This window comes from Chironomus tepperi, unplaced genomic scaffold, assembly GCF_022539635.2.
Source record: "Chironomus tepperi strain 1889 unplaced genomic scaffold, CSIRO-AGI_Ctep_v1 contig_376, whole genome shotgun sequence".
NCBI classification, from domain to species: domain Eukaryota; kingdom Metazoa; phylum Arthropoda; class Insecta; order Diptera; family Chironomidae; genus Chironomus; species Chironomus tepperi.
Window position 1 is genome coordinate 4,559,982 of NW_027226498.1, and position 13,991 is coordinate 4,573,972.

At 29.3% G+C, this 13,991-nt stretch overlaps 1 protein-coding gene across 4 annotated transcripts in view; it reads left to right on the forward strand.

Moving 5' to 3' along the window:
- The first annotated feature begins 150 nt into the window (after positions 1-150).
- Positions 151-13,991, forward strand: part of Ace (Acetylcholine esterase) — a 42,033-nt gene continuing 28,192 nt past the window's right edge. For 2 of the 4 annotated variants that reach the window (XM_070647231.1, XM_070647234.1), the window contains exons 1-6: positions 168-229; positions 443-571; positions 7,426-7,751; positions 8,187-8,698; positions 8,981-9,024; positions 13,776-13,983. In XM_070647231.1, the coding sequence (XP_070503332.1) occupies positions 8,480-8,698; positions 8,981-9,024; positions 13,776-13,983 (471 nt within the window). In that variant the 5' untranslated portion in view covers positions 168-229; positions 443-571; positions 7,426-7,751; positions 8,187-8,479. Of the gene's footprint in view, positions 572-7,425; positions 7,752-8,186; positions 8,699-8,980; positions 9,025-13,775; positions 13,984-13,991 lie in introns of all 4 variants that reach the window. The other 2 variants (XM_070647233.1, XM_070647232.1) reach the window with 2 other exon arrangements.

A 13,991-nucleotide genomic window follows, 5' to 3' on the forward strand; every position in this document is an offset into this window, starting at 1 on the left:
GGATCGGTCAATCACACTCATTCTTATATAAATTTAACGGCCGTTACTAATTCAAACTTAGAAAAACTACTGAACACACTCAGCGCTTTTTTAGAACTTCAACTAACTTCATATTGATGAAGCTTTAAAAAAGCTTCATAAAAAGCTTAAAATTAATAAGAAAATAGTCTGAATTCTAATTAACAATAAATAAGTAAACTACATTTCCTTTAATTTGCTGTATTCACTGGTATTTATTTTCAATTAAGAATTATTTGTGTGCTTAGACGGCAAGATGATTTGTTTTGTTATACTTGAGCTTTCCATATTTCCCGGTTCCGTTAAATTTTCGGAACCAAAATGTCTAGTTTGTCATTAATTGTCATACGAAATTTATTACTGATAACGTTTCACATAATAAGGTTTGCAAAAAAATTTACAAAAAATAATCGATTTTAATCAGTTTATTGTGCTAACCCGAGCAACAAGGAGCAACAGGGTCAAAATCAATACGGTGTTGTCAGAGCAACTTTGTGTCTTATCGTTAATGCGGTGAATTAGCGGTGCCCTGAGAACACGCTGTGTTGTTTGGGTAATACTTCAAATAGTTAAATAAAATACATTAATACGGTGTGAATACCTTTAAAAATTGTATGAAATAAAGTACGGCTACATTAGCAAATCCAAATATAAATGTCAAAGTACCTAAAAAATTTCATATATAAATCAAAAAACATTCTTTAAATGAAATTGAAAAGAATTGTGCAACGTTCATTTTAAATTTGAATAATATTTATTATTCATAATTGAAACCCCCTTTTTATATAAAATATTCTTCAGTCTGTTTTTGAACCCGGATAAATAAACATCTCATTTATTTATAAATCCAGATAAGTCCGTGAGGAAGTAGCTTTAATTAAACTAAAATTATCCACAATTACAAAATAAATATCGAAAATATTATTGAATATTAGTAACTAGTTTCAAAAGACAGGATTCGAATATTCAAATAAGAATGTAAAACTTATTAAATTTAAACTTATCAGCATTATCAGTAAACATAACAATCTGATACAAATAATCCATATGATTTTATGTAATGTATTCATGAAACCCATATTATAATGAAGAACTATGTAAACATAGTAATGAAAATTTCTGTCCGAAAAAAGCAGCAGCTTGTTTGTAAACTTGTTATCATTTTCAAAACAAATCATTTTCTCTCACACGCTTAGTATTTATTTTTTTGTTTTAACCGAAAACAACCTTAACTCTTAGCTCTCTCTCGCTCACGATACAGAGAAAAATTTGTATCCCAAAATGCGCAATCTCATGATTGTACTGGCTCGCAGACTTTCAACTGCTCCACAGTGCTTTTCACTCAGTATTTTTCTATCGTTCATTAAGTTATGAAGTTCGGTTTTTTAAGTACTGGAAAATATTACAATATTAATAAAAAAAATAATATTTATATATATGTATACACATAAAAAAGCATTCAATATAAAATCAATTGACTTGAGTTCTTTGGTTAATTTTTTCACATCAAATGATTGCTTTTAATTCGATTAATGCTCAGTGAATAAAGTGAAATTAAATTCAAATTAAGGAAGTGAAAAAAAAAGTTAGTGAAAAAAATGCTAAAGCAAATTTTCCTTACAATTAATATTTTAGATATTTTATATGAGATTAAAAAAAGCGAGAGAAGAAAGATTTTTTTTTTCAAATTGATTTTTTTTTTTCATTTTTCTTGTTCTTCTTATTCCTCTTTTTCTTCTCGTTAAGAGCTTAGTGGCTCATTTTATTTTTAAATCCAATCGTTGGCTGGAATGATATCCATACTCGTGGAGTAGAAATTTTTTTTACGCATTACAGTTAGTTTTTCCTTTTTTTTTCCTTATCACTGATAACATCATACAGTCAGTAGATTCTAAAGGAGTGTGAGAAAGTATGACTGACTAAGCGGAGAGAATAAATGAAAAAGTCAAGGATATGATGGCATCCATTTCTCCAAAAGAAAAAAAAATGTATATACATAGGGAAAAAATCGAAAAAAAGTCGACATAGAAATAGAGGAGAAAGGAACAGAACAGAACAGAACAGAAAAGAAAAGAAACTTAATGCTGACCTTAGAAAGAAAGAAAATGTTATTTGGAGGATACTAGAAAAGCTCTCATTTCGCTGACTCGCCTCTCATTCTCTCTATCATGAGTGTATAGTAGAAATGCAGCATAGAGGTTGTAGAGCTCAGCTGGGACTGATAATATAGTGAATTGATATATACATATATATATTAATTTTTTTTCTCTCTTCTAACTTATTGACTTTTATGCTCGCATACATAATGGATATTGAATGAAGCATATTTTTTGTGTGTGCTGAATCTTCATCAGTTGAAATTTAAATTATTTTTTCTATCCATACCCATCTATCTGCTTACTATCGTACTATGTGAAGTGAATAATTAAGAGCCATGAAAAGAAAAGCTTTCTTTTCCTTATTTGAAAAAATTTTACGTGATTACCTGGACCTAAAAAGCTTTTCTTCTTCTTATTTTCTCATCTCTACATCCATCTCTTTTTCACTTTCCATCATCATCATCGTAAAAACGTGTCGTCATTGAATGTTATGAATAATTTAAATACTTTTTTTTTTATTTCCGGATGGATGGGAGGCATACATAAAAATAAAAGAATAGAATACGAGTGAAGCTAGTAATGTGTATATGTCTGTTGCGAAGCTAATTGTCCGATTAAATTACCTATGATAAAATGAAAGATTTTAATGTGATTCTTACAATTGCTGTACTTTTATTACAATAATTTCACCGCCTTGTTTCATTTTCATGAAATTTATAAATCAAAAAGATAATTGAAAATTCACCCAAAACACTTAATGTGAATATTTTATGTCTATATACCGAGCGGTGCATATTTAGACTTGCTTGCATCTTTTTTGAAATTTCTTATACCATACCTAGGTATATTCAATTTGTAATTGTAAATAAATGAGATGTTTATTGTTTGAAGTTCAAAAATAGACTGAACTTTTGTATGAAAAAGGGTTTTCAACTATGTACAATAAATATTATTCAAATCTCAAATGAACGTTATAATAATTTCAATAAAAAATTTTTTAAAAAAAATGCAGAAAAACCTTTAAACCTTTGCAATACCTATGTATGTTCATATCTTCATAGATATCTACGTGTCATTTGTTTCTCGGATTATGTTTATTTTATTGCCTCGTTTAAGGAAATGAGTAATTCAAATAAACAATTTTAATTTTGATTTGTTTTGAATTTGCATAATTTACATGCTGTACATGCATGTAAATTGTCGAGAAACAGGTTTAATAAAAATGTTTATTAACATGGATTGACATGATTCAAAAAATTAAAATAGTGCAACTGACATTAGTTAAGAGATCACTTTTGGTTACTAACTAGTAACTATTTTATTACTATTTAATAAATGATAAATAATAAATCACTTTAATTTCAAAAATGTTTACTCGCTAATGAATAAATATGATAAATTCGTGTGTCTCTGTCATTTTCGGGTCAAATTCATTTCAATTAACTGCTAGAATAAATTAATCGATTTTTATGTTTAAAAACTTTGATCGGCTGACTGTCTGGGTGAGTCACGAGATCTCTAAGCATTGTAGTGAACTCAGGTTTGAAGCATTAGCTACATCCTATCGAAATATTGGATTATCGCTTGGTTTAAGAGCTCAAAATGATTACTAAATACTTAAATTTTCAAAAATTCACGCAAGACTCTCGATGAACTACACAAAGACCTTTATTATTTATCTACAATAGTTTAATCCAGTCTGGAGCTCACTGTTCAATCAGTCCCATAACTCAATAAACTTTGCAACTCTTTACATTATTAAATTTAAAAATCACAAACTGATGAAATTTATTGTGAGTTCTCAATGTACACAAATCTGTAATCATGAGCGCTTCTACTCACTATATTTTAAATAAATTACATAATATATCAAGAGCATGAGAAAAAAATATGCAGCGAGGGTATTCACAAGCTGTCTAAATGAGTTTAAAAATGAATAAGAATTGAATGAAAATATCTCGAAAACATTTGTTGCTAACGCATAATTGAATCAATTAAATCATCAAAACCGATAAAGTTCTATAATTCATGGAAATGAAAACTTCCGAATAAATAAGCAATTGTTTTGAAAATTGAATAATCGTAAAAAATTGTTCTTAATTTTGGTTACTTTAATGTTTATTACTGATTAAATGAGGGTTAGTAGAATTTCATTGACCCAGTAGTCATTGACCTAAACTAATCACTTGCAATATTTATTTGAGATATCTTTTTTATCTCATAACACGATTTCTCATTTTCCCATTACTTTTACAGTTGTATGTTCGATGACAATTTCCCATTCATGTTCAGCTGAATTCAGTGAACATGAAATTAACACAATTTATATTGATTTCATTTCATTATTTAAATACGAGATGAAAATTTATCTAGGGGCCGTTCAAGGCGTTGACACGAGTTTCATTTTGATGAAAGAATAATTGTCCATACAAAATTTTCACCTGGATTCATATGAGCGGATTTTTTTTGAGAGGGGTACACTCTGGGTAATAAGAGAGTATAGCAGTGTCAATGCCTTAAAAATTGAATATTTCCTTATGCATAAACTGCTATAAAGTCGCTCCCTAAAAAGCGAACGACCCCCAAGGACAAAAGAGGAAATTGTGTTTACCATAAAAAATGAATCTATACAGTATTCACAGACTGTCATTTATAATTTAATTTTGAAGGTCAAAGAAAATCGATTGAATATTTCATAGAGATGAATGTTGAAAATTACTATTTTTTGGTATACAAATCAAAAGGGTTTTTCGTAGAAATGTCAATTATTTCAATACTGGGTTTCAACAGCACGTTTACTTGCTGTGCTGTAAATGCTATCTCAAATACGATAGACTAAACGAAATCTGAGTAATTTAATTAGAGTGCTTTTTGCATTACTGAATTGTTGGATTCTTGCTTTTTTCGGATATTGGAAGCAAAAAAAGGTGGAAAATAGTTGAAGTGTAAAATTACTTATGGGATTTGGAATACTTCGCATGCTGAGTAGCGTGGCAATACTTTTAGGAATTTCTGCGATTTCACATTATTGTATTTTGAAAAGATATTTTGTCTTGGACACAGCTGTAATAGTTGTGTAATAGTTGTACCATTGGTGGTCATTTTATACTTATCGTTTATGTGAACTAGTTCTGATTTCGATCATGGATTGCCTTTAAAATTTTGCCTTTTTGGATGTTTCTGCAAATTCGTGGATTTTTTTGTGCCTTAACTATTGGAAACATAAGCTGTTATTGAAAACTATCATTTTATGTAATTTTGAAATTTTTTCATTTGTCAAAAATTTGAAAAATTAAAGGCACTTACTTTGCGAATTTTGTTGATTGCCTTTGTGAAAGATTCTTTTGAGAAACTTTGCATTGCCTTTGCAAAGTTTGCCTTTTTTAAAGTCAAAGGCAAGATATCAACACTGATTTCGATATTTTGTAGAGTATGCTTATTCTCCTGACATATAAAATAAATTTAAGCAATTAGTTAAATTTACTATGGACCTAACTCAAATTAGAATTTCTCGTAATTTTGAGACAAATTCGAACTTTTTAAAGTTCAGTAAAATTTATCATGAGAAAACCCACAAAGGAAAACAAACGAAACAGAAATAAACCCAACAGAATCACCCAATTTAGAAAGGTCAATTATCTTCTATTGGATTAATTACAAAACATTATTTTCATTGTAAAGCATGTATGCGAATGAATTATTTCATAAACAAACTACCGTATCAGGCAAAAGTCGAAGTGGACGTATTCACACCGTGCCGTAAAAAATCTCGTGAATGAATCAAGCCTGGAATCGAGTTTTCTTTCCATCTTACGTAAAAGGCTTTCAATTGTTGGCCTTATCACAATTCTTGTACAAATTATAACTGACATTTTCTTAGAACCTTTCTACGTCATGTTGTTTTTGGAGCTCTAGGGCGTCTTTTTCCTTGTGGATTCCATCCTAGGGCGGTAACAAGAATTTGTTTTTCTGCTCCCACATTGACACTTTCTGCTGTGTTACGCTTTCGAAGTGTGTGACCTATCTCATCGTACTTTTGCATTATTTCACGGATAATGTCCTATTAGTCAGTTCTCTTCTTAATAGTACGAGACAGGTTTCCCAACCATAAACGATGGTAGAGGGGGTTGAAAATATATTTCATAAAATATTTTGTACATCCATGTCGGTCATAAATTTTGCAAGAGAATTGCTAGAAATAATTATTGTGAGCTTGTTCATGTTAAAAGTTAGAAACTAAAAGCTCTGGGAAAACTTTTTTTAAGGTAGATGCACCTGTGTAACGGTGTACGATGGTAGAAAAAAAGTTCATCATATTGTGTCCTTGAAATTGTATACCTCATCGTATCCTTGACGAAAAGTATTGAATGCTCTATGGATAAAAATTCAAATAATTTTTTTTATCCTGAAGCAGCTACTTCTATTTCATTAGAAATCGAAAAAAGCTATGTTGAAAATATTGAATTGATATATTTTTGCCACAAGACAATTTCAAAAGTGTAGGATTAATTTAAATTAATTTGGCAATATAGCACAAATATATAGCAGCACAAAAAAATCGATAACATTTTGAGTACCTAAATTAATTAATTTAAACCATCTTAGAAGTATATATGTATGATATATCTACATCAGTGGTGCACAACCTGTATGCCGCTGAACACTAGTATGAAGCAAAACATTATTGGAAATGTCATAAACCGAATGCCGTGTTTGGTTTCGGTAGATGCTTACCTTGAGCTTACCATCTAGAAGTGCCGTGGAAAAAGGTTTTCCAACACTGATCTACATATAGAAAATATTTTGCGATGTGTTTAAAATTTTAATGACTTTTTTATTTCCCTTTACATTCATATGAAATTAAATTTTAATTGCGATCTATAACATACTTAAATAAAAGAACCCCTTTCTGCTAAATAAAATGGATAATGAACAGCTAGGATTTGTTGACATTCCCAGGATTACAGTGTAATTTTTTCCAACCTTGAATTATGAGCCAGGAAGAAAATTTGCGCTTGGGTTTTCATTGTTCAATTTAGAATCTTGAAAAGCAGTTTCTGAAGTTTCGTAGTAAATCCCCCTACTTAAAAAATCTTAAAAATAGTACACCGGTATGCCTCGGCATACAGTTTGAACAACACTGCAACAATCAAATGAAAAATGTTCATAAATGTTGTATCCACTGCGCTTACCATAACCTTCTCTAAATGCGTTCAATAGAATTTCAGTATAAAATGTCATTCCAGTCATTTTCTTTTATTTTCTATCAAATTCAATGGTTGTTTTCATATAAGAATTTTATTTACAGATTAAACAGTGCATAAATCACAACATACATCAAAAGGACTGAATTATTGCATTGAGTGAATGAGAAAAGTGAAAAAATAAAAGAAGAAAAAAATGTAAATTGCACAACAAAAATTTTCTTAATTAAAAACATTTTTAACATCGTCAAAAAAGCATAAAGAAGTGTTTGAAAATAAAATATATGTAAAGTGAATTTTGTGAGAAAAAGAAAAATAAAATCTTGGTGAATTTCTCTGGCTGGTTCAGGGAAAGAGAAAAATTATCATTAATTGTTTGTGTTGCTTTCCATTTGTGAGAGTTAGCAAATTTTGGAAGATTTTTTGCATTGTAAGAATTAATTTAATTTTTTTAATAAAAGCAAATTAATATGAGGAATTGGAATGAAATTTTACTTTTGACCAAAATTTTTGTATTCTAAAATGGTAGAGAAGATAAGTCACCAATGTTTATTTACAAATAAGTATAACTAAAGAAGGATTTAAGGATGATGTTTATTGTTTGAAGCTAGAAAATAAACTAAATTATTTATATGAAGGGGTCAACAACTATATAAAGGGGAAAAACAACTAATTGTAGTTGAAAAATGTAATTTAAATATTGAACGACAGTTAGCATATTTCCAGCATAAATACATAGCAATTAAGTAAATAACAATGTGGTCATTAAGAAAACTTCATTTCAATTCAAGTAGAATCAATTTAAACAGTCATTCCAATTAAAAATTCGTTCATATATTTAAAATTTGCAATACATTTATTTTAGATTATAAAGCAAAATTCTTGTGTGTACCGGATAAGCACAAAGTTTTTGTTCTGCCTTCAAACCAAATTGCTTTTCTGTTTATGAAAACGTATAAAAAAAGTGGAGAATTTTTTTGAATTTTAATGTGGAGTGAGCTTTTTTATTGTGTGAGCATTTATGTGAAATAATAATAGCAAAATCATTAACAATACAAGGGTATTAAGAGTATCTTGAGCGAGGAAAAAAAGGAAAAAAAAAAAAATCGTTTCGTGTGATAAAAAAACAAGAGTGCGGCACAAAATAATATAAAAAATATGTTGAAAATTTGCATTCTATGGTTTTGGTTAAATGTGTGTCAAGTACATGGTATAATAGATAGACTGGTGGTGCAAACGACAAGTGGTCCAATACGTGGTTCATCTACGTCCGTTGAAGGACATGAGGTGCACATATTTTATGGAATTCCATTTGCAAAACCTCCAATTGATAGTTTAAGGTTTCGAAAGCCTGTACCGAGTGAACCATGGCATGGGGTAAGTTGAAACTTTTTTTATATTCAAATCAGCCTAATTGAAATAAAAGATAATATGAATTGAACCTTAATTAATTAATTTCAAAAAATGTAGAAAAATCCATCAATCTAGTCGGTTATCTGTTGTCAATTAACCCTTGTAATTAATTCAACGATAACTGCGCAAAAAATATCAAATTTTAATAGACTTCAGCAAGAAATTCAATTCTTAATGAGATATTATGAAATGAAACCCAAAAACAATTTTTTTTCTACATTTTTTTATATCTTACATTTATCATAGGTATACGATGCAACACGATTACCGCCTTCATGCATTCAAGAAAGGTGAGAATCATAGATGACAAATATTAGCAATAAATTATTGTTGTAATGAATAAAGAATACTTTGTGTATGTGTTTATATCTACTGACTTACTAAAATATTTCTACATACATACAGTATAAATATAGAGACATATTCTCGTAAAAAGTTCACAAAGTGAAATGCCATGCGTCTATCTTCATCTACTAGTGCTTACATGTAACTTAATCTTTTTTCATTTTTATTTTTTTATACTATCAGCTTTTTTTCGTTATTCTTATAAAACAATTCTGCAGTCTATGTATATCTATATCAGTGGTGAGTAACCTGTGTACATCGGTACACTAGTATCCCGCCAAAAGTTTCTAGAAATGTCTTGTGAGATTGAGGCTTCAAGGCACCAAGGTGTGCCGTGAATAATTAAAGGTTGTCAACCACTGATCAATATCATTTCTCTGAAACGAAGGTACATTCACGTATATATGGATATAATTATCCGAGTAGCAATGACCAATTTTGTAGTAAATACTTAGCAACCTTATACGATGTGATTTGAATTGTTTTTAAAACACAACTCCTCAAAAAATGATTTTGTTTGTTTTGTAATGGGATTTTTAAGGTTCAGTTCCCTTTTTCTTAGAAGAATCGTGTACAAATTATTGTGAAATAGAAAGATAAAAATATAAATAAATTTTATTAAATTGTTTGGGTGGCATTTCATTGGAGGATGAGATATTTTACATAATTTTTTTGTTCACGTCGTATTCAAGTGTGGCTGCATTGAGTTTTATCAGATTTCAAAACTAGTTTTTATTGCATTTTTAAAAATTGATCCAGGCTGGGTGAAGCGTGTGATCTCAGCAACTAGACATTATTTATCTTAGTACCATCGAATTACTGGCTTATCGCTTGATTTACCAGCTTAGAATTAGCCGTTGTTTTTAAACTACAAACTGCTTTTAAACTTCTACAATAAGATGTGAGTATGTCTGCATTGTTTTACTATCCAATATACTAGATTTGATCAAGTTTTTACTATAGATTTTAAATCTATAGCTGTGATTTCAATGACAATTTAAAGGACACGTATATACTATTTTCATTTAATTTACTGGTCACATTCAAATTTCCTTCTTTAAAAACGTAAGCAAATTATATTCAGAATTTTTTTTGTCAAGATGGAGCTTTGATTCCACTCCATTCGAGTTTATACCCCTGGCATACACACAGAAAAAAAAGTATTACATTTGATACGACGATATTGACAATGTAAACATCTTAACCATACAAAAGAAATGAATTCTGACAAAATTGAGCGCAAAATTAAATTAAATCGAACATACTGTGAGCGTAGATATAACAGTAGTCTGTGGAGATAGGAAAAAAGATGAGAGAAAAAAGAGACAAGAAGGAAGACAAAGAGAAAAACATTCGAATCGTAATGGTATTATCGAAGGGGCAAAAATAAAACATAAAGAAAAATCGATTTCTGTTAAATTTTCATGTTTTTCTTCAATTTTCTTTAGAATTTTGATTTTTTTTGTCGGTTCTCAGACTTGACGTAATATCAAATTGAATAACATAAACAACTGATTTTTCAGAAAAAAATATATCCATTATGATCCATGACATTTTTTGAGATGAAAACTTAATTTTCTTAAGAAATTAATCAGAAACTTTGTTGGCCTAAAAATAAACTGTTGAGAGAACTCACGTTGTTGTTTTTGTGGTAAAATGATTGAAACTTGACGTCTGAGCCTTGGATGAAAATTTGGGTATTAATTGTTTGATATGGGTTACGCATCGTTTCAATTTAGTATAATAAATAATTTTATCGATCACAGGATATACGAAATTTATCAATTAACATAAAATTCACAATTAACTACTTACTCACTTGCTTTCTCAATGTATAAACCAGTAGTTATTCATGATCTCATCTGAAGTCGCCTGAAACTGGTCATATCGCTAGCTGTCGCTTTCCAATTTCCAATAGCAATAGCAATATTGTCTCAGATCGACAGCTTCCTTCTATGAATTCTATGCTTGTCCTCGTCATCTGTTGCCATGTACAATGTCCCACTTATCGAATCCTGTTCACTTTAATTCTTTCTACAATGTCAACTCCTCTGTATATCTGAGAAATTTTCGTATTCTCGTTTATTCTTACATTTGTGAAGCTCCCCTTCCTTCAAAGAAGATTGTTATAAATTTCCATTGACCAAATCAAATGTTAGTTTTAACCTTTTGGCCTATTCATGTGGATGATCTTAGATAATATTTGGACAATCTTCTTTTTACAGTGTAATATAAAATTTAGCAAAAGATAAGTTTTGTGGAATGTCTAGATTGAAAAAGTAGATAATCTGATCCAAGGATAATCTACTTTAGTGATACAAACTTATATTTAATTTGAGTTAATATCCTGTCTAATCACGAACCCATTATTACAGGATCGGTATTGCAATAATTAGGTACTGTAGTACCATTTTGTCATCGAGCCATTTTATTATGAAGTTCATACATCCCTATAAATTTTATTTCCCACATCACACATAATAAATATATTTAAAAAATGTCATCATAAATGACAATCACGTAATGTAAAAAAAATGAAAAAGATTTTCTTCTCTTTTTTAATTCACTGGTACTGCTTGATTTTCTTTGTTTTCGGTTGATGATCTCTTTTTTTCTTAATGTCGTCACACCCGTCGATGGGATTCTCAAGAAATTTGTGTTTATTTGTTTGCTTAAAGCTTTAAAATTTCTATGTTAAAAGACTTTTTGTTCAATAATCTTCTACAGAACAAAAAATTTACTTTTATAGACACGTTTCTTCAATTTCCTAGAAAAATAAAGTTGTTGCACGTGTACGCTTTGAATTTTGCGGGATTTTTGCGATTTTATTTTTTTTTAAAAATTTATGTTTCACAGACCAAAAAGTAAATTTTGCTTCAAGACAATGAAAATATTGTTTCCCATTAATTTGTTAGTTCTGTCTGAAGAATTCGTAGTATTTGAAGAATTTTTCATAGAATTTTGAAATTGAAAATTTGACAAATTCAAAAAATAAGCTCTTCATCATTATTAAATTAAAGAATTACGATTAAAATAGCATTTCATCTCGATAAGCAGTACAAAAAGAAGGGAAATATTAAATTTTAATAATAGATAAATTCTTTATTAGACGTGCTTATTTGGGATGCTTCGAAGAGTCTACGTGGAATAATAAATTAAACCAGAAAATGTATATCCATCTAAATTGAGATCCATCAATGTATTAATATTTTAATTTGCACATTTATTCTGAAACAAAAATTGTTAGTTAATGATCACTGTTTATTTTGTAGATCAGTGATGGGTAACCTGTACTCCTCGGCAAAATACCTGAGCCTTAACTTAATAGAGAGAAAAGGTGGAGAGGGTTTGGTCCTCTTGTGCTGATTTATGTGCTTTAAATTTTGTTCACCCTTAATATTTTTATGACTTTTTGAATGAATCATCCATGGTGATAAAAGATGATTATAAATAGAAAAACAAGGGTAAATACATTGCAGAAAACACAAAATGACAAAAGGTTAGAATTTGGGACGAGCAATATCAGATATGATTCACGTTTATGTCAATGATAACATGCGTCATATTTTTTCCATAGTAACATAACATACAACAGGTATTGTAATTGAAAGATTTGTGGTTTTGATAAGATATTTTATTGAGGATTTAAAACCATTCACGTTGACTGAATTAAACCTTTGTAAAGCAATAAATTATTTGTAGGACATATCCTCAATATCAATATCCTCAATGTCATAATAGAATGTTGCTAACTGATGAAACGTTTTTATGTTGAGCTTCCTTATAAACTTATTGCTGCTTTTTTATTTTAATTGGAATTCTATGAGTACAATCAATTTGATATTAACTTAGAAATTTAAAAGGAAATTAAGCATTATAAATTAAAAATTTTTTTGTTCATATCGAGTGACCTTAGCGCATTTTTGTCTCAGTGACCAGAAATAATTTATTCAACTGGGTTTTCTTTTAAACAAATTTCCGAGTTAAAAAATTCATTTTCAGCCAACTATATGTTTAAGAATGTGATACGCCAATTCTGATCTTACAAAACTAATTTGGACGATGTCTGGTTAAGGAGTTTAAAACGACAAGCTGCCTTTCTTTTCAAAAATACACTTAAAAGCACGACGATTTTCGCAGTGAAAATTAAGAGTATAATTGTGCCTTACAAGGCATTGAAGAAGAAAATACCATGAAAATTTGAAATTCTAAAATGTTAATGATTCGTATTTCTTTTGATGTATTCAAACAACAAAGAAACCTTTTTGATTAGACTGACTTATGGCATTTAAAAGAAAAAAAAAAACATAAAATCAGTGACAAACAGATGAAAAAAAAAATAAATAAAGGGTGGGAAAAAATTATAATTAGCAAGGAAATTATATCATTATGAACTCAAGCGTCCTTAATTATTCAATTAGACTATGGTTGATGAAACAAGCAGTTGCACTTACTCCTTTTTACATGTAATTTGATTTTCATCAGAGAGAAAATTCACTGATTTTTCATAATTCAGCGAGCACTTTGTGAATATTTATATTATCATGATTATAATGATGTTGTCATTCAGAGAATATGATGCTCTAATTCTTTCTTTATGCTTCATGTTTTATGATGGATATTTGTAGAATTTTCCACATTCATAATCTTTTGTATGCTTCTGTTCTAAACGGTTCTGATTTTTTTTATTTTATAGATATGAATACTTTCCCGGTTTTGCCGGTGAGGAGATGTGGAATCCAAATACAAATGTATCAGAAGACTGCTTGTATTTAAATATTTGGGCACCAGCAAAAGCCCGTCTTCGACATGTCCATGAGAACGGAAAGCATGGGAATGGAAATCATCATGAAAATTTAAATGATCATCGTGATCATGATAATAATGAGGGTGGTTTGCCAATGGTAAGAAA